This window comes from Pseudorasbora parva, chromosome 6, assembly GCF_024679245.1.
Source record: "Pseudorasbora parva isolate DD20220531a chromosome 6, ASM2467924v1, whole genome shotgun sequence".
Classification (NCBI taxonomy): Eukaryota; Metazoa; Chordata; class Actinopteri; order Cypriniformes; family Gobionidae; genus Pseudorasbora; species Pseudorasbora parva.
Window position 1 is genome coordinate 8,438,746 of NC_090177.1, and position 20,790 is coordinate 8,459,535.

The 20,790-nt window shown below is 42.1% G+C and overlaps 2 protein-coding genes across 3 annotated transcripts in view; both read right to left on the minus strand.

Moving 5' to 3' along the window:
* Positions 1-155: 155 nt before the first annotated feature.
* Positions 156-17,274, minus strand: LOC137078339 (cytochrome P450 2B4-like). The gene is made up of 9 exons (XM_067445534.1): positions 17,023-17,274; positions 16,726-16,885; positions 13,321-13,473; positions 12,878-13,038; positions 10,603-10,776; positions 8,078-8,219; positions 1,916-2,103; positions 1,702-1,843; positions 156-1,613 (listed from the first exon to the last, which is right to left on the minus strand). The coding sequence occupies exons 1-9, from the start codon at positions 17,215-17,217 to the stop codon at positions 1,429-1,431; spliced, it is 1,500 nt and encodes a 499-aa protein (XP_067301635.1). The 5' UTR covers positions 17,218-17,274; the 3' UTR covers positions 156-1,428.
* A 457-nt stretch (positions 17,275-17,731) lies between these two features.
* Positions 17,732-20,790, minus strand: part of tut4 (terminal uridylyl transferase 4) — a 63,630-nt gene continuing 60,571 nt past the window's right edge. For both annotated transcript variants that reach the window (XR_010905286.1, XM_067445532.1), the window contains exon 30: positions 17,732-18,279. Coding sequence is in view for 1 of the 2 variants with exons in the window: in XM_067445532.1 (XP_067301633.1) it covers positions 18,197-18,279 (83 nt within the window). In the remaining variant the exon portion in view is untranslated. The remainder of the gene's footprint in view (positions 18,280-20,790) is intronic.

Below are 20,790 nucleotides of genomic sequence, written 5' to 3' on the forward strand. Positions count from 1 at the left end.
CACACACACACACACACACACACACACACACACACACACACACACACACACACAACTTCATGTGATTAGCCACAAATCTAGTTTAGACCTGTACAGGCTTGTCTGTAGTAACAGAAGCTGTCACATGAGAGATTTCATCATGAGAGAAACGAAACTTAATTTACAGTGGTATTACAGCACTGCAGTCATTTATTGTAATATCAGGGTCAACACTTCACAACAAATAATACAGCATCTTTTTTCAAAACCTATTAAACCAGAATATAATTCCTTCGCTTATATTAACATCAAGTGTCAGCGCTAGCTAAACCAGCTAAATTATGTTTTATTTTTTATAGTTCCTTTTATGCAGTGTGTAATATGGTTGTTTGTGAATGTAAAAGTCATAAAGTTAAAAGTGCACGATAAATGAAGTTATTGTCACCCCAAAGAAAGAATCAACTCTGTTACGGTTCTACGTCACTAGAAATGATATTTGGATAATGCCTGACTAAGTTAACTTAGGATCCGTAAAACGCTTGCTCTGGAATGATTGGTCAGTACCAGTTTATTTGGACCAGCTTGCTCCTCAGAACCTGTAAGTAGAATCAATAAATATTGATGTGTATATTTTCTACGGGTTGTTTAAAATACGTAGTTTTGTGTTTTATATTGTGTCCATTTCCGCCTAACACACTATCTTACTGAAATACTTCTGCTCATCAGCTGTGGGTCACTATTACCTCAAACTGTGTATTAACGTAGATTGTCTGTCATTCTTACTAGTTTGAGTAAAGATAAAGAATGGAGGAGCAAGATTGTTTTTTGCTATCTTTAATGTTCCATCAGTCATTGACGTTAGTGCTCGGCTAATGTATACGCTGTTATTGATACAGTTCCTGCATGTGCAACGCAATACATTCATAATGTACTTTAAAATGAGTAGCGTATCAGTGAGAAACGGCCTGCTCGAGTCATCTTTGTGATGAAGGTTCGGGTTGTATAACCATTTCTTCCAATGTTTCATTATCGATTCGGACTCACACTGGGATTGATGTAAAACTGACATCATTTTTACAGTGTGTACAATCACAGAGCTTTAGGAAGCCCCCAGACGGAGATGGAGTTTATGGTAATAAGGGTTTGTTTCCAATGTGCACTGTATGCGGAAGACCAATTACAACAGACTGGGAAGTCTGACCAATTAGAGCAGAGTAGTTCTCAGAAAGGAGGGATTTAGAGAGACGGATTCAGCCATCGAGTCGTTTGAGAATCATTGAACATTGTGGCAAAGTATATTATGTGAAAATTAAAGTTTTTTTTTTACCTTTAATGCATTTAAACCTGTTGTAGGAGACCTTCAAAACCAACTCATTAGCTTTTAAAAATTGCATAATAGGGGCACTTTAATGGCGGAACGGTTACTGAACGGTTACTGATGGTCAATCCTTAGGAAGCTCTGCTCTGGCATATGATGTCGTATGAATCAGGAGAGCGGACCAAACTGAAAATCCCATTCATGTCTGGCCACGGCACACCAGCGGGCCAGGAGAAACGAATGCGCTGCAGGAGACAAGTGATGAAGACGAAGAGCTCCATCTTAGCCAGAGTCTCACCGGGACATGTCCTCGGACCTGAAAAATGGAGATAAAACACAGTTTCAAATTTAGTTGGGTTCGCTCTTGGTCTACTGATGTTATTTTTGTCATTGAAGTGACTCACCCAAGGAGAAAGGGAGGAAAGACTCTGGTTTTAAGAATTGTCCATTATCATCTAAGAAATTATCTGGGTTAAAAGTGTCTGGATACTTCCAGTGCTCCTTATCACTTAAAATGGCTGTTAAGTTAGTCAGTATCTCTGTGCCCTAGAAAGACAAACTTTGTTAGACAAACAATTTTAATCAGGAAAAACAACACATTCAGGCTTCATTCATTACCTTGGGAATGTCGTATCCTCGAAGTTTTGTGGCCTGAGTTGTGTCATGCATCAAGTTAATGGGTACAATGTTACCAAATCGCTGAAACTCATGAACAGTGGCGTTCGTGTATGGTAGTTTGTCACGATCATCCATGCTGGGAAAACGGTCGTAACCCAGCACCCGAACAATCTCCTCATGACATCGTTCTGTAACGAAATTAAAATTCATGTGTGTACGTTTCTCAGTGTTAAAATACAACACACAAGCCACTGAAAGGTTGACCTCCTAAAACATGTGGCACTTTCAAAACCTTACACCAACTCAAACAATGGTGTGTTTGGGATGGGACTAGCCTACCTGTGTGCTACAATGAAAATCTCTATAAACCTAGTTGCATTTACAAATTATGCAATATTTTTCCAATTCATCATTTCCATTTGGTTACTAAAAGCACAGAACTTGCAAGCTAGAACTTTAAAACATTCTTATCCTTAATCCTTCTTATTATTCACTAACGATAAACTGTGGTTTACTGGGAAACTCAAACAGCTTCATCATGCCAAAGAGGATTCTCTGGGGATAAAACCTCATATAACTAGGCTAGAAAAAGACTAACAAAGGAGATAAGAGTTGCTAAAAAAAAGCCTCTCTGAAAAGCTGAAAAATCAGTTTTTAGCCAACAACCCGGCATCTGTCTGGACAGGCCTGAGGAATGTCACTAACTACAAGTCACCATCCCCCCGATCCGTAGAGAATCAACACCTGGCTGAGGATCTGAATGCATTCAACTGCAGGTTTGAAACTGCGGGTGTGTGGTGTGAGACTCAACTCCAGTCTCACACCACACACCCGCTCTAATCTGCAAATCACACCTCACCATCACCTCCTGCACCCCTTCTCCTCCCCCCTCCTGCCATCCAACCTGAGCTTAAGGTCAGTGTGGAGGACGTGAGCAGACTTCAAAAAACAGAAGATGGCATCTCAACCACTTATTTGAAAGCCTGCACTGACCAACTGGCCCCAGTCTTTAGGCAGATTTTCAACAGATCACTGGAGCAGTGTGAAGTTTCCTGCTTATTCAAACACTCCACTATCAAACGCTCCCCATAAACCCAAAATCACTGGACTAAATGACCTGTCACTCTCATGTCTGTGGTCATGAAGTCGTTTGAAATCTTGGTGTTGGCCTACCTTAAAGACATCACTGGACCCTTGGTGGATCCTCTTAAATTTGCCTTCAGAACAAACAGGTCTGAGGATGATGCAGTTAACATGGGACATTTATCAACATCTCGACAGACTTATGCAAGGATCTAATTTGTGGACTTCAGTTCGGCCTTTTAATACCATCATGCCTGATCTCCTCACAGCTAAACTGACCCAGCACTTCATGCCATCCTCAATGTGTCAGTGAATCACCAGCTTCCTGACAGACCGGCAGCAGCTAGTGAGATGTGGGAAACTCATCTTTTTAAGCGGTTTTACTGCTAAGACAAAAGTTGAGATCCAACACCCTGCAATAAAACAATAAAACTCACTAACCTGGAGAGAAGATCTCACAGAGAGACTGTAGGACACCGCCCTGCCCAAAACCTTCTCCTCCTCTCTACTTCCTCCCTGATTCAAGTCACAGAATGCAGATATACTACAGATCATGCATCTTGTGAATCTATTGTTTTATCCCTTTCATGTCTAATGTTTTTAAAGGTCCCAGTGTGATTGGTAAAATGTTGTTATGTATAGAACAAGGAAATCATCAGGCTGCTTTTAGGACAGAGAAAACAGCGGTGTACAGATAAGTAAATTGTGTGAAAAATACTGTTTTTTTTACGCAAAACATGAACTCATGTTATATTGCACACTGTAAACATAATCAAAGCTTCGAAAACACATGAAGAACGGGACCTTTAATATTGTATTTTTATTTTGTTTCAGAATCAGAAGGAGCTTTATTGCCAAGTGTGTTTTCAAAAGGGGGAGGCGCGCTCTTCTCCACATGGGAGAGCAACAAGACCACGCCCGCTATTTCGCGTATTCTTGTGGGCAGAGGGTTAGTCAACAAACTGTTCTAGTGATGTCATCCTGCAAGGAAGTGCATGGGTGTAGTCCAAACCGGCTGTTCGCTGTAAGCTTTGAAAGGGAACTTCTGTTAAATAAAATATCTCGCTTGGCATTGAACTTTGAGCTTTAAAATGTTTACAGTTATTATTTATGCTCTTACAGCAACATTACACACTAACTAAAGTTTGAAAGATGGAATCGCGAAGAACGGGACCTTTAAAGGGCAGAACTCACTGCGACAAAAGAAGCACTTGCAACTGGTAAAATACATATTTTTGTGAATGCAAGAAACATTGCATGATTGTCTTGCATATGCAACAAGGTTTGACATCTAGACCAAATGGTACTGGTTTCTGTGTCTCAAAACCAATCGTAACATGCTATGCCATTGTCACAACCTTACAGCCACCACCTTCAGACACAGCCACGCCCACTTGTTCGCAATCACCAATGGCCCAAAAATAGCACTCCTCATCCCCACAGTCTTTGTCTGGTCTTGCACCGATCAACACACCTGTTACCTGCTACTACCCGTATCTACCTGCCTGTCTTCATCATCGTCATCCTCGTCTTCCCCATCGTCATCCTCTGGATCACCGTCTTCATCATCTGTCTTCACCAAGGAAAGTCTGTTGTTGTTGTCTACTCACTCTACGTGTCATGATTCACCTTTAAGTTATCCTGTGTCCGTTACCTCTGTTTATAAATATCACTGAGCACTAACCATCTGTGTCCTCGCCTGTGTCTGACAGAAGACCAGACCTTATGCAGAGCTCTCCGGACACAGGCGGGGACCGCACCGCCGACCACTTCACCACTCTGGTTCACACAGTACGGTCCTCACTGAGTCAAGACACCCCCACCGTCACCCCAGCAGCTAATCCAGCTAGCTCACCTTCACCGGCATCTACGTCACTAACCACTTCTTCAGCTGCCTGTGCAAGTCCCATGGCCCAACCAGCGACATACAGCGGCACGGCGGAGGACTGCAGCGGGTTCATGCGTCAATGCTCTCTGTATATGGAAGGGAATTCACATCTCTTCCGTCACGAGAGAGGTCGGGTGGCTTTCATTATCTCTCTCCTCTCCGGCCGAGCACTTCAGTGGGCGCAATCGTTGTGGGAGTCCAATGCCTCTGTCACCGGCTCGGTCTCAGCATTCTGCACTCATCTTACAGAGGTCTTCGGCCAACAAACGGCAGAATTATCAGTCCATTACCAACTCTTCACCATTCACCAAGGTAAACAAGAGACCACAAGCTCATATACATTGTGCTTTCGCAGGTTGGCCTGCATGAGTGGATGGAATGAATCGACCCTCATCACCATCTTCCGCCACGGCCTCCTCAATGTGATCAAGCAGTTGATCTAGTCTATGAGGACACCATGGGGTTGGAAGCCCTCATGCAGAAGACCATCCATGTTTCACAACGACTGTCTGCCTGTGGTGTTCACACACTCACTGTAGATCCTCTGCCCGTCCCACCATCTGTCGCACCTCCAGCACCTGAACCCATGCAAATCGACACGCACCAGCTGTCCACAAGCGAATGTCAACGCAGAATTGCGCAACACCTCTGTTTGTATTGTGGGGGAGATGGACATGGTATCATGACCTGCATGGTGCAACCCTCTCGGCCAGCGGTGAGTGCCATCCAGCTGCCGCCTCTTACTGCCAATCTTACCAAGACCACAGTTTCTGTTAGTAATTCACACTCCTCTGTTTCAGCACAAGCTCTCATCGACTCAGGGTCGGCTGGGAACTTCATCAGTCAGCAAACTCTCGAAAGCCTGAATTCTCAACGTCAACGTTGCCCAGTCGACCTTTGCATCACCACCATTCAGGGAAAACCGCTGGGCCGAGGTCGTGTCCGCCATTTCTCCTCTCCTGGTTGCTGCCGTGTATTGATTACCGCCATCTCAACTCACAAACCGTCAAGTTCAGCTATCCCTTTCCTCTGGTCCCGGCAGCTTTGGAACAGCTGCGTAGGGCTGTCGTCTTCTCCAAGATTGATTTACAAAAGTGCCTACAACCTCAGTCGCATCCGCAAAGAAGACGAGTGAAAGACAGCCTTCATCACTCCCTCAGGTCACTACGAGTACTGGGTGATGCCGTATGGGCTGTCCAACTCACCCTCGATCTTCCAGAATTACATGAATGAGGTATTTCGAGAATTCTTAAATAAATTCGTCATCGTCTATATTGATGATATCCTCATCTACTCGAGGGACCTGAGGGAGCATTAGGGGCATGTCCACCAAGTTCTCCAAAAGCTCAGAGACCATCAGCTCTACCTCAAGTTGGAGAAGTGTGAGTTCCATATCTCTAATGTCCAGTTTCTTGGGGACATCATCGACAACCACAGAGTCAAGATGGACCAGAGGAAGGTGGACACCATCACTCACTGGCCGTTGCCCAGCACCATCAAGGAGCTGCAACGCTTTCTGGGATTCGCCAACTTCTATTGACGTAAACTCCTAGGAGACTGCCCAAAAGTAAATTGGTGCCGCTTCCGATCCCCGAGCGTCCCTGGACTCTGGGTGACGACCTGGGTGTCGACTTCATGATGGACCTTCCACCCTCTCAAGGGCTCACCCCGTTCCAATGTGTCCTCGGATTTCAACCACCGCTCTTCCCCTGGTCGGGTGAGCCCTCGGAGATCCCAGCGATGGATTACTGGTTCCGCCAGAGTGAGAGGGTCTGGGACTCAGCTCACGTGCAACTCCAGCAGGCAGTCCGGAGGCACAAAAAGCAAGCTGATGCCAAACGAGGACCCACGCCGCAGTTCCAGCCGGGCCAAAAGGTTTGGCTCTCCATGCGTGACATCCGCCTCCGGCTGCCATGCTGAGTCCCCGTTATATCGGACCATTTACCATCGACAGGCAGCTGAATGATGTCACGTATCATCTTCACCTTCCCTCACACTACCGTATTGCACCTTCATTTCATGTCTCCCTCCTGAAGCCCTTCTCTGACCCTCTATCTTCTTCCCCCACAGAACATGGTGATGGTGCCGTACCTCCTCCTCCTCCTCCCACCATCGATGAGGACACCAACGTCTATCGGATGAGAGCTATTCTTAATTTGCGGCGACGGGGTCTTGGCTGGAGTACCTGGTAGACTGGGAGGACTATGGTCCTGAGGAGCGGTGCTGGATCTCCAGGAACGACATACTGGACCCCAACATTCTGATACAGTTCCATCACGACCACCCTGAACGACCTGCTCCTCGAGGCCGTGGCAGACGCCATCGCCACTCATCATCCCAGCAGTCAGGAACAGCCCGTGGAGGAGGGGGTACTGTCATAACCTCACACCTGTTACCTGCTACTACCTGTATCTACCTGCCCGTCTTCTTCATCATCGTCATCGTCCTCGTCATCCTCTGGATCACCGTCTTTGTCATGTCTTCACCAAGGAAAGTCTGTTGTTGTTGTCTACTCACTCTACTTGTCAAGATTCACCTTTAAGTTATCCTGTGTCCGTTATCTCTGTTTAATAAATATCACTGAGCACAAACCATCTGTGTCCTCGTCTGTGTCTGACAGCCATGTTTGAATATGAAAAATTACAAATGAGATTCGAGAGCTGTGGAGGGAGGATTTTCACTGAATGATGACTAAAATTTGGTCTGTTCCTCAAACAAAAACAAATGACTTTGATAGAGGACAGAATTCTCACTTTTAGGTTATCAAACCCTTAAAATGCATGCAAACAATACTTATTATCTTTATATCTAAATTTACAAACTTGGCAGATCCAAGGTAAATTAGAAATCATGCATAATTTATAAATTCATGCATTCATATAATGTTACATTTGCCCAAGTTCCCCCAAAAATGAAAATTCTTTCATCAAGTTGTTCCAAACCTGTATGAGTTTCTTTTTTTTGTTGAACACAAAAGATGATATTTCGAAGAATGTTGGTAATCAAACAGTCAATGTATTTATTGACTTACATAGTAGGAAAAAAATACTATGAAAGCCAAAGTAAAATGTCTGGTTACCAACATTTAGCTAAATATATATTTTTTGTGTTTAACAGAAGAAATAAACTAGAGGTTGAGTAAATGACAGAACCTTAATTTTTGGGTGAACAAACCGTTTAAGCCTAAGTACCTTGTACATCTGGGTATTGTGCCAAGTAGATGAGTCCCCATCTGATGGTGGTCGATGTGGTGTCAGTTCCAGCCAGGAACAAATCAGCAGCTGACATAATCATGTTATCCTCATGAAATGTGGAGTCCTCGTTGGACTTTTGCTGCTCCAAGGAAAACAGAAAGCATTTCAATTGATCTATGCATGTTTGATTATCAAGCAGCCTACAGTGATTTTCCCTTGTAGGTTGGTCCTAGAACAAATTTATGAGTAAATAATGGAATTGGGGTTTTGAAGTACCTTCTCATTTTAGGGGTAGTTCGTAAAAAAAAGTTATTTTTTATAGGTTCACTCAACGCTGCTTAGCAATGACGCCCAGTCCAGGGAGCTTGCAGCTTATCACAGAGATATTGTGCTTCGCAATGTTAATGTCCCTCGGCTTGAGAGTAAACGGAGACAAGAGTGTGCTCATACCGTCCCAACAGACCGACTTCATAGGGGTCTATCTGGATTCCATTTTGATGCAGGCCCAACTGGCTCCTGCCTAGATTTCCAGTCTAGTCGCATGCTTGACCCACTTCAGGCTTGGACATTATGCCTCTGTAGGGACCGGTCACAGGCTTCTAGATTGGTCCTTTACCTACTGAGAGTGGTTGTTCTGAGCTCTGTCAGTGTGGCGAGATCTTTTTTTCTTCAAAGAGGGTCAACATGGGGGCTGTTTCCTGTCACCAGATGATTACGACGGATGCCTCTCTGACCGGCTGGGGTACGGTGATCGAGGGCAGGCCAGCATGTGGAGTCTGGACAGGGGAAGTTCTAGCTTGGCACATAAACTGCCTTGAGCTGAGAGCTGTCTTTTTAGCCCTTTAGCACTTTTTCCCTTTTCTCAGGGGACATCCTTGTCAGAACGGACAACATGGCGATGGCGTCTCATGTGAATCGCCAAGGGGGGCTCACGGTTGCGAACCCTGGACATGCATGCACGTTGTTTCCTCCTGTGGGCCCAGTGCAAATTCCTGTTTCTGAGGGTAGTCCATGTCCCCAGGGACCAGCTGCCTTCGCTCATCCCTTGCCGAGGTTGAAACTCTCTAGGCATTTCTGCCTATCAAGCTGATTCTGATGTTTCTGTACAGAGTGAGAGAGAGAGAGGAGTCAGTCTCCTGCTTGTAGCACCATTCTGGCCATCCCAGATTCCCCATGGTTCTCAGAGTTTGTTCTCCTTCTGGACTTCCCTCCCTGGGATATTCCAGTCAGAGATGACCTGCTGTCTCAGCTTCAGGGCAGGATTTGGCATCCTCGTCCCAAAATTTGGAAACTGTGGGTGTGGCCCATCAGAGGCCATCAGTTTTGAGTAACGATCATCCTGTAGATGTTCAGGAGACCATTGCTATTATAAGAGCTCTATTCCTCCAAGTTGGGGCTTTCAAGTCATGTTGCCCAGCCCATGCTGTTGATCCAGTTAACTGCCTTGAGGGCTCAGTGCTGGAATTCCTGCAGGAGAAGTTTGCGGCCGGGGCGGCAGCAATTACACTTAGGGTGTATGTTGATGTTATATCTGCTCACAGGTAGTTGGAAGACGACCCTTCGAGAAGGCATAGGTTGGTTTTACCCTTTATGAGAGGGGTGAGGCGCCTGAGACCAGTACGCTCCCCCGGTATCCCCTCCTGGGACATGTCAGTCATTTTATAGGGATTAACGGAGGCTCCCTTTGGGCCCTTGGAGTAAGCACCGGATTGGATTCTGACTCTCAAGTTGGCTCTCTTGTTGGCTCTAACTTCTCTGAAGCGAGTGGGGGAGTTACAAGCTCTCTTCGTTTGTGAGGGTTGTTTGTATTTTGCTCCTGGTTAGGTTAAGGTTACCTTAAGGCCCAGGCCGGGGTATTTGCCCAATGTTGTTCACTTAATTTTGCTCTCAAGTCACCACCTCCCTCCACTCTTTCCACCTCCTTTTGCCTCTTTGGATGAAAAAGTTAATTGTTCTGCCCTGTTTGGGTTTTGAAGCTGTATCTGGATCGTTCTGGTGGCTGGAGGAAATCAAACCAACTTTTGGTATGTTTTGGTGTTGGATGCTGTGGGCTTGCCACATCCAGATGGAATTTCCCATTGGATGACAGTGGATATTTCTTTGGCTTATGAGGTGCATGGGCTACCTTCGCCTAATAGCATTCGGCACACTGTACCAGAGGTGTGGCTTCCTCTCAAGCACTTCTGGAAGAGATTTGTGTGGCAGAAGGTTGGTCCCCTCTGCACACTGTTGTCAGGTTTTATAGTTTGGATCTTGACATAGCTCTGGGTTTGGATGTCCTGTCCGCTTAATCCAGACATTCGGGTTTTTCTGGTGCTTTTGTGCCAGATACGGCAGCGCTTACCTTGGCAATTCCCATTGCGGGCATTCCCATTGCGTCATTGCTACGGAGCGTTTTGTTCCCTATTTAGAGAACATAGGTTATGTGTTTTACTTGGTAAAATCGCTGCCACCTTTCCAAATAGTAACTACCATCAAAGAGAGGACTAAACAGTTTCTAGAACGGTTTGTCGTGAGCTCACTTTCTCAATCTCCAGGAGGTAGGCATCAATGTAGTCCCGTGGACTGTCTGGATCCAGAGTTTCTCGGTGTGCTTTGATTGCTTTCCTGAAGAAATTCTTCACCTTTTCGGCATTCTGATAGATTTTCTGGTGGGGCCCTGGGAAATGTTTGATGATGGGAAGTAAGTTAAACACCTGGAAAAGAAAAGGGCTATAGATAACTATGCAGCATCAACAGCAGAGTTAGTACTTCTTTTGAGTAAATCATGAGTATTGATGGGGTCATAAACTGCCATTCAAGACTTGGAGTGGAAGTAAACAATTTTGCATAATATAATAAGTTCTGACTTCCCCATCAGTACACGTGGGGAATAGTTTTGAAAACATTCAATGTGGAAAAATGGCAACTGAAATGATTCGTTAATACATGTTCAACCCAGAGTCTGATTCCGAATCGCAGGACAATGAACCAACAACACCTCAAATACAAAGGATACTCCAGCCTGTGACACCGTGGTAAGTCATCGCTAATTATGTTTAGTTAGACACATACACATAATCAGACGATCTGTAACAATGCAATTATATCACATACAAACTCACAACTCACACATTTTTGTTGTACAGTGTTAGGATTACGGTTGCACCATTGCTGTGAATCCTGTCAGATCCAATATAGAGGACACATCATGTTTTTTTAATCTGATTCTGTTTTCAAATCCAGTCATGACCTGTCTTGTTGACAAAAGAATCTGTGGTGAAATTAATTGAAAAAAATACTCAATGTTTCACCCACGTGAGTTGGAACTTCATTAAAAATAAAGTTTAACCGTATTCCTAATATTGAAATTTGAAGGAAGCTTATGCAGCGAACTGTGTTCTTCCACAATCAGGCACTGCACAATATTTTGTAATCTTCAACGGCCCGTTTATTGCTTGGTAGTTCGATCCGGTTTAGCGTCACGTAGGCCTATGTTATTTATCTATTATATGCCATGTGCGAATCGGTGGGTGGGGCTAAAAAATTAAGCGTTTTTTCCGTTGAGGTGGCGTTTTACTCCACTCTGATATCACAGGGAAGCTCATTCGCAGATCTCTTGTTTGCTGAGCCAGCTTTCAATAAAAGTTTTTCTTTGACTAACAAGGACATTTTCAGCTCCGAAACGTACAGGATATTCTTATATTACCATGATCTTTTATATATCAAAAGCACAAGGAAAAGTTGATTTCTCAAATCATAGCCCCTTTAAAAAAAAAGCCTCTTGGGATAGTACAGTGTCCATTGGATGCACACTTCAGAATATCCCTGGAAATAGTAGATAATTTAGGTACTTTTTGCCTACTGTTCTATGAATACTGTAAATAAGACATAAAGGCACAGTAAACAATATTGGATGCAGCTGTTTATTAGCTTTTTAAGGCGATTTTAAGAAGTGTTTGAGCTAAACTCTGTAGAAAGTTGCACCTCCAGATCAGGATTGGACAAGTTGTTTACTTTGTGGCATACTGCCTTATCTGATTGTTTGATGATGGTTTTAACCATAGATTGTAAAAAATAAAAAATATGGACGTAGTGTCCTTGACATCACCCATAGGATTCCAATAAGCCGTTCTGAAGCTTAAAGTAGGGGCGAGCTTGGCGTTCCCATCTTGTGAGCGCGTCATCGCGTGTCACTCCCGGATAACAGAAAATGGGCAAAAAGGACGCCGGATAAATAGCTATCCACCTGTAACCACGCCCTTAATTATGCAGAACTTTAAGGCTTTATATAACGTAAATGAATGTGTTATAAAAAAAAATTCACCCCTTCACAGTTGTCATGAAGGTCAATATTAGCCTTATAGGCCAAAACCACAATTTGTCCCAGGCTGTAAACATGTTTTTTTCTGCTGTAAAGTTGATCATTTTAACATGGGGCTCAATGATATTCTGGTCCCTTCTGGAGCCTGTGCCTAGTGGCCAGTTGAGGAATTGCAGTTTACATTACTTCCGTATTGTCTTCAAAAGAGATCGCAGGAGGTTTTAACAAGCCTACTGCAACACACACTGGGAGACATTGTAGGTTGGTGATGAAAATGACAGCAATTTACAGCAAAAAAGCAACAGGAACACAAACGTTCAGAAAGCTGAGGTTTTGATGCTGCACGAGTGAACGCTGGCAAGGTTTGTTAACTTTTTGCCAAAGAGTAACAATGCTTTGTATTGAGAACTTATGGGAATGCAGACAGTAGAGCAAGATCCAGTTGGATACTAGGACAGTGTTTAGCTAAAAACATTTTTAACACTTGTTCATACCTGCCCAACAAGTGACCCTGAATTATTGACGTTCTCCTTCATGATTTCCAAAAGGTATCCAAAGTCCTCGTTATCATAGTCGAACCGATCCCCCAGGACGATGGAACATATAATGTTGGAAACAGCATTGTGTATTGCATGTTGTGGGTCGGAAGGCTTGCCTTCAACAAAGAAAACCATGGAAAGGAGTTCATTAATAGTTTAAAGAAAATCACAAAGAAAAAGTTGAATTTATAGCTTTCTGACTAAATCTGGATTAATGGCATTTGATGCTAACCGAAATACTAAAGCACAATGGGACTATGCACTCACATCTACATACTTTCGTAAAGTAGCATGTTTAAAGTTTGTTTAGAAGTTTGACTAAACAAAGACAAGTTGGAGCATGACAGAGTACAGCACCTCTAAACACTGAAAGCATATTTACAGTCTAAAATCCTCACCTTCTGATTTGAGCATTTCAGAAAGTAGGTAACTGCTTTCCTCTGTCACCCGTTCCTCCAAAGATTTCTTTCCCAGGCCAAAATTTCTGAGCGTGTGCAGAGCAAACCGTCTCTGCTGCCTCCAGGTGTGACCAAACGTGACCATTATTATACCTGATGGAAAGAGAACAGACCTTTGGACAACTTAGACTATCAACAATCTTGCCATTACTGTATAGTTCCGAATATAAAACGTTCTTGGAAATGCATGATGAAAAAAATGGGATCATCTTATATTCAGGGTCTAGACTTTTCAATTTCAATAATACACCCACAATAATAGGGAGCGACAAATAAGAGTAAAACGTGTTGCCTTCTGCACATCATCTGGGTTTGAGATATATCCTCTTGTTTTTACCGGCCAAATTTTAAAGGGTCAGTTCACCCAAAAATTAAATTTATGTCATTAATGACTCACCCTAATGTCGTTCCACACCCGTAAGACCGCCGTTCATCTTCAGAACACAGTTTAAGATATTTCATATTTAGTCCGAGAGCTTTTCTGTTCCTTCAGTGAAAGTGTGTGCACACTACAGGTCCTTCTCAAAAAAATAGCATATGTGATAAAAGTTCATTATTTTCCATAATGTGATGATAAAAATTAAACTTTCATATATTTTAGATTCATTGCACACCAACTGAACTATTTCAGGTCTTTTAATGTTTTAATACTGATGATTTTGGCATACAGTCTCAAAAAATTAGCATATCATGAAGAGGTTCTCTAAACGAGCTATTAACCTAATCATCTGGATCAACTAATTAACTCTAAACACCTGCAAAAGATTCCTGAGGCTTTTAAAAACTCCCAGCCTGGTTCATTACTCAAAACCGCAATCATGGGTAAGACTGCCGACCTGACTGCTGTCCAGAAGGCCATCATTGACACCCTCAAGCGAGAGGGTAAGACACAGAAAGACATTTCTGAACGAATAGGCTGTTCCCAGAGTGCTGTATCAAGGCACCTCAGTGGGAAGTCTGTGGGAAGGAAAAAGTGTGGCAAAAAACGCTGCACAACGAGAAGAGGTGACCAGACCCTGAGGAAGATTGTGGAGAAGGACCGATTCCAGACCTTGGGGGACCTGCGGAAGCAGTGGACTGAGTCTGGAGTAGAAACATCCAGAGCCACCGTGCACAGACGTGTGCAGGAAATGGGCTACAGGTGCCGCATTCCCCAGGTCAAGACACTTTGGGCTACAGAGAAGCAGCACTGGACTGTTGCTCAGTGGTCCAAACTTTTTTCTGATGAAAACAAATTTTGCATGTCATTTGGAAATCAAGGTGCCAGAGTCTGGAGGAAGACTGAGGAGAAGGAAATGCCAAAATACCTGAAGTCCAGAGTCAAGTACCCACAGTCAGTGATGGTCTGGGGTGCCATGTCAGCTGCTGGTGTTGGTCCACTGTGTTTTATCAAGGGCAGGGTCAATGCAGCTATCAGTAGATTTTGGAGCACTTTATGCTTCCATCTGCTGAAAAGCTTTATGGAGATGAAGATTTGGTTTTTCAGCACGACCTGGCACCTGCTCACAGAGCCAAAACCACTGGTAAATGGTTTACTGACCATGGTATTACTGTGCTCAATTGGCCTGCCAACTCTCCTGACCTGAACCCCATAGAGAATCTGTGGGATATTGTGAAGAGAAAGTTGAGAGACGCAAGACCCAACACTCTGGATGAGCTTAAGGCCGCTATCGAAGCATCCTGGGCCTCCATAACACCTCAGCAGTGCCACAGGCTGATCGCCTCCATGCCACGCCGCATTGAAGCAGTCATTTCTGCAAAAGGATTCCCGACCAAGTATTGAGTGCATAACTGAACATAATTATTTGAAGGTTGACTTTTTGTATTAAAAACACTTTTTTTTTTATTGGTCGGAAGAAATATGCTAATTTTTTGAGACAGGAATTTTGGGTTTTCATGAGCTGTATGCCAAAATCATCAGTATTAAAACAATAAAAGACCTGAAATATTTCAGTTGGAGTGGAATGAATCTAAAATATATGAAAGTTTAATTTGTATCATTACATTACGGAAAATAATGAACGTTTATCACATGCTAATTTTTTGAGAAGGACCTGTACACTATCCATGTCCAGAAAGGTAATAAAAACATCATCAAAGTAGTCCATATGTGACATCTGTTGGTTAATTCAAATCTCTTGAAGCATTGAAAATACATTTTGGTCCCAAAATAACAAAAAACTACGACTTTATTCAGCGTTGTCTTCTCTTCCTGGTTTGTTTTCAATCCTCAAATAAAGATTCAAATGGTTATGAATCAGCGTATTGATTCATGAGTCGGATCACCAATGTCACATGATTCAGCAGTTTGACACGCGATCCGAATCATAAATCCGAAACCATTTATCTGCTGTCTGTTGGTCATTGCATCACCTCAGCTCCGCCCGTTTCCCGCCGCTTTGACCATTTTCTGTTATCGGGGGAGTGACGCAGCTCGTCTCTACGCTTCAAAATTGCTCTTCAAAATCTTATAGGCGATGACACGGACACCATGTGCTTTTTTTTTTATTTTTTTTTATACAGTCTACGGTTGTGGTCCAGTAATGGAAAAAGTGAAACCATTCGTTCCATTGTGGCAATGCTTCCGAAGATCCAGAAGTTAAAGCCAGAGCAAGAACGATCTTTGCTAAGTTTTGTTGGTGGCCATGATGTTGTGGCCTTCCTCACCACTGGGTTCAGGAAAAGTTTGATTTTCCAGTTTGCTCCATTAGTGGTGAAGGACTTACCATGACAAGGCACACGTCACAACAAAACGTTAGCGATCAAGGAAGCCTTCAAGTAAGTTAAAGCTCATCAATATCATCAGTGGCCAGACTGAAAAGTATGAGTCTTTTAGGACCAGGCTATCATTAAGCAGCCAAGAAGTACGGCGTGTCAAGAGTGTAATCGTAGATGGTGTCCAGGTCCAAGAAAAGCTTACTGTGGCCCTAAAAATGGCCGCTTTGAAGAAGTTGACATGCGGGTGTGTGGCCAGGGAAAGAGATGAGGGGATGTACATAACCACTGGATATGGTTTTAGCCAAAGAGCTCAACATAACCACCAGTGAAGCCCTTAATTTCTTATTTCAGCTACGTACTGACACATTTGCCTGTCTGTTTCTTCAAAACGGCCGCTCCGATGCGGCGTAAGAATGTCTTGCCCAACTCTTGCCCAGCGCTTGCCCTCTGACTTCAGGGAGTCTTTTTAGTGCTATATCTGACAATACCAAATTTTTTGACATGCCAGGTATTTTAATCAGGGTTGTCATATATTCAGAACAATACAATAATTCCCTTTTTCCATTTAATCAAAACTCAGATGTATTAGTACACTACAACATCTTCAAATGAATACGTTTTACTGACCATATCCATTAGAGACCCAGTTTAGAAGTGGTACAGGTGGCCTTCCTGAAAAAGATGATCCATTTTGGACCAGGGCTTCCTTTGTGACCTGGATTGTATTGAGCATTATCGTCGGCTTCCTCCCAAGATACAAAGTGCTCATCTCTCCATACTGAGGCATCTACTCGGAGAAGATTTCACAGCACTTCAACACAACTAAAGTGGTTTAGACATCATCTCAGTAAGCACAAGGAGAACATAAGACACATTTGCACAAAAATAAATTCTCTACACAATAAGCTGAAAGCAAAGACTCACTGATCTCACAAACTCCAATGGGTTCTTCAAAAACTGTGGTAAGGATCCCACAAAGGGCAGAGGTCTGGGACCAGGAGGAGTTCGACCTCTGGAGGAATTAATCCTAAAGATCTCGAACAGAACCAGAATGATCAGGCCCAGAAACAGAGCCAGGCCTGCAGAGGCCAGATCTAACTTCATGAGAGTCGCCCACATGATTCCTTTGAAGAGCAGTGGACGACTGTGGGCTTTATAAACAGAGCCAAAGAGGGAGGAGACAGGAAGAGAGTAAGCTTGACACGCCAGTTCATACTTATGTAAGAGTTATACTAGTGTTGACTGCTAATGCTGCATGCTTCGAAACATTCAAGACATGAAAAAGATTACATTTCTGCAAAACAGACATTTTACCTTTATAAACTAGCTAGATCTAAGAGAAGATGTTCTTTCACTGCAAAGTGGGGCAAGTTTAGTAAATGACTGACAAGCTCAAAGCTCTCTACTACACACCAGTGGAAACTGCCTACACCCTAATCTTGTCTTTGTTATTGAGATTAGGCAAGAGGTCTGGGAAAGGGGGGATAGGTGACAGCAAAACTACAGCAAAGGTAAAGCATGAGTTTACAGTTCAGATTTTTGCATTGTCATGCATATTTATACATTTTGCAACAATTAAAATAAAAAAGGTACTATTAAAAATATATAGAAAATAAAAGGCAACAGCAGCATGTTGGTTTGCTTTTTCTTTATTTATTTTTTTGGTCTTTTCTTGATTTTTTTTCGGCTCTTTTTGTCTGTTTTCTTGGTTTGCTATAGGGAAGATTTTGGCACTACATAATTGTCTTATTGGGTTGTTATGTTGGATTTTCCTATCTAAAGCCTTTGTCCTTATGCAAGCAAAATAGGAATACGGCTAATAAAAATAAAGTGAATACATTTGAAATCCTTTTTTTACACATAAAATAAAAACACTTTTTTGGGCCCCTCCAAAAATAGGGGTATTAAAATATCTGACATTTTGTATCACAAATCAATGTGATGAAACACACAGAAATTAAAGGAAAATAAAACATAAAAACTGTACAAAAATGATAAAATCCATTTTAAAAAGTTTCCAAATGACCAAATGATGCAAAGTTAGTCTTTTTTCTATAAGGACCTTGGGCATTGGTTTACAAAGTAAAGTGTCATTTCTTCATTTCTTCTGCTGAATGTAGTTGAGATTGCCGAGTCGGCCGTGTTGAATAAGCGGGTAATGTTGATTCGCCACCACAGAACCTGCAAGAGGGGCAGAAAGAGGCGGTTATAAGTGGACACTTTTCCATTTGTGGCTGGTTAACACCACCAAAGAGAAATTCATTTTTCAGAGTTATCTTCATGTCTATGGATAACATAACAGCAACGTCATGAAAACATCTCGGTCTTGTTTAAAAATAGTAAAATAAATACTTTTCTACATAAATAGACAACTTTTACCAACATTAAAGTCATCATGAAATTAAAATTGAGTATTTCTTTTTTTATGGAATATTGCTGTAATTTATAATAAATGAATTATCATTATTATTCTTTTAATTCATATGCCTCGTATTCTTTAATCAGAATATCTTCCCCTCCCTCTTGGAGCGACATCCACCAATAGCAAACCAGAACCATCCAATTGATTTCACAAGCCCCGCCCTACATTTGTTCTTGTTTGAGAAGCTGCTTCACTCAGATATATGGCATAATAGGGGAGAAAATAACATTTCCATTTAATTACTGTAGATTATTTTGTATTGTGACATTAAGACATAGTTTCTCTGCGATTCTCCATCAATATATACACACGTCCTCTTTTAGGCAGATTTGTAACATCTTTTGTTAAATGGAGGGTCTTAATTATTGCCCTGATGGTGGAAATGGGGATTTTCAGTGCTTTCGCTATTTTCCTACAGCCTCTTTCTATTTTGTGAAGCTCAACAATCTTTTGCTGCACATCAGAACAATATTCTTTGGTTTCACTCATTGTGATAAATGATTAAGGGAATTTGGCTTTTGCCTCCTCATATTTATACTCCTGTGAAACAGAGGTTAGATCGGGCTCAAAAAATCAAGCGCGACCCAACCCGAGCCCGTGCACATTGTGTCCGAGCCCGGCCCGACACATTAACTGTAATTATGAGCCCGAGCCCGATTAAACCCCGACCATGAGAACGAGCCTGTAATGAGCAAAGCGAAGCGGACTGGTGAGACTCATGTTAAAACTAACACTGATAAACTTAAATGAGTTGATAACATCGCTGTTTTCTGCACAGCGACTGTACAGCCGAATCAAATTTTGTTGCAGTATTGTCCTGTTTAACACTGTGAAGCTGCTTTGAAGCAATCGTCATTGTAAAAGCGCTATAGGCTATAAATAAAGCTGACTTGACTCCGCTCAATAATCCGCAGGCGCGCGCTCATGATCCGCTCACCGGTAAACTGATGTTTGCTCAAATCCAGCTCAGACATTTATCTGTAGCTTACTTTGTTGTAGCCATTAAACAATGTGATTTTTCCTTCATATTTATGTTAAAATTTTAAAATATTATTTATACATTTCATCTGATTATGATGAGTGAAAAGATGCGAGTGGGTCAGAAATGATTTTGATGGTCATTTAGTTTAATATTACGTTTTGTTTTGTAGAAAGCATTTCTTTTGTTTAAATTGTATCTTAATTTTAAAAAAGGTTTCTTCGGCCAATTGCCTGGATTTAATAAATAAGAAGCAAATAGCAGACTATAATTGTGACATGAAGTCGTGGGAGTGATGCTCATGAACTGTAGCGCGCATCTCATAAATAAACCGAAACTCAGCAGGCTACTTGCCTCACAGACATGAGAAATATGCGTATAGAAAGCTTAAAATGTCCACTTTTAAACGAAACGATTCGAAGATATTTAATTAAGCAAAGTGCAGTGTTCACGCGAGCAGCTCTTGACACAGCGTTTCTTTTTATAATGCTGCGATCCTTCACTGCACGAGCTGTGAGTTCAACACGCATTTTTACACTAATCCTGACTTGTGCAACTTTGTAGCCTACACATTTGTTTCTTAGTTGTTGTATTAGTTCTTACTTTGCTAAAAAATATATATAATTTCTGATTATAGCATAGCTTTCTGCCCACCCAATTAGACTAGTAAAGTAGGCTAATGATTAAAAAAACAAACACAATTGATCACGGGCCCTTCAAAAAAATCTCGGCCTGACTCGGCCCGTGGGTCGGTTCGGGCTCGGGCAGAGAATCTAAACTCTACTTTGAAACAAGACATCATAGCTGGACAATTTGATGTTCGTTGTCACCTTGGTGTGCTAAAAAATCTAAATATTAATGTAAATATACTTAGACATTTTACATTTTACCAAAAATTGTGGCCAACGTGTTTTAGAGAAAAATTTTTTCATAATGTGATTTAACCCCCATTTTCAATTATTTTACTTAAAGGTTGGATTTTTGTGATTTTTAAAAATAAAAGATCAAAAGGATAAACAATGCAGATTATTTTTTTACAGCCATATTTGATCATATTTACCAGGGGTACCAACAATTTTGACCACGACTCTGTGTGTGTGTGTGTGTATATATATATATATATATATATATATATATATATATATATATATATATATATATATATATATATATATATATATATAATGAATTAAATGCAAAACAAGCGCGGAAAAAAAGCGCAATTCACCAGCGTGTATTAAACCGTGAATGCAGTACCGAACGATTCAATATTATTTTGAGTATTGTGGCA

What these genes read in the sequence shown, in the direction of transcription:
- LOC137078339 (XM_067445534.1), bottom strand. Translation starts at nt 17,217, where the DNA reads ATGTGGGCGACTCTCATGAAGTTAGATCTGGCCTCTGCAGGCCTGGCT. An exon ending in CTGGGTCTCTAATGGATATG is followed by an intron (nt 13,474 to 16,725) that starts GTCAGTAAAACG and finishes TCTTTCCATCAG; the next exon opens with GTATAATAATGGTCACGTTT. An exon ending in TGAAATGCTCAAATCAGAAG is followed by an intron (nt 13,039 to 13,320) that starts GTGAGGATTTTA and finishes TCTTTGTTGAAG; the next exon opens with GCAAGCCTTCCGACCCACAA.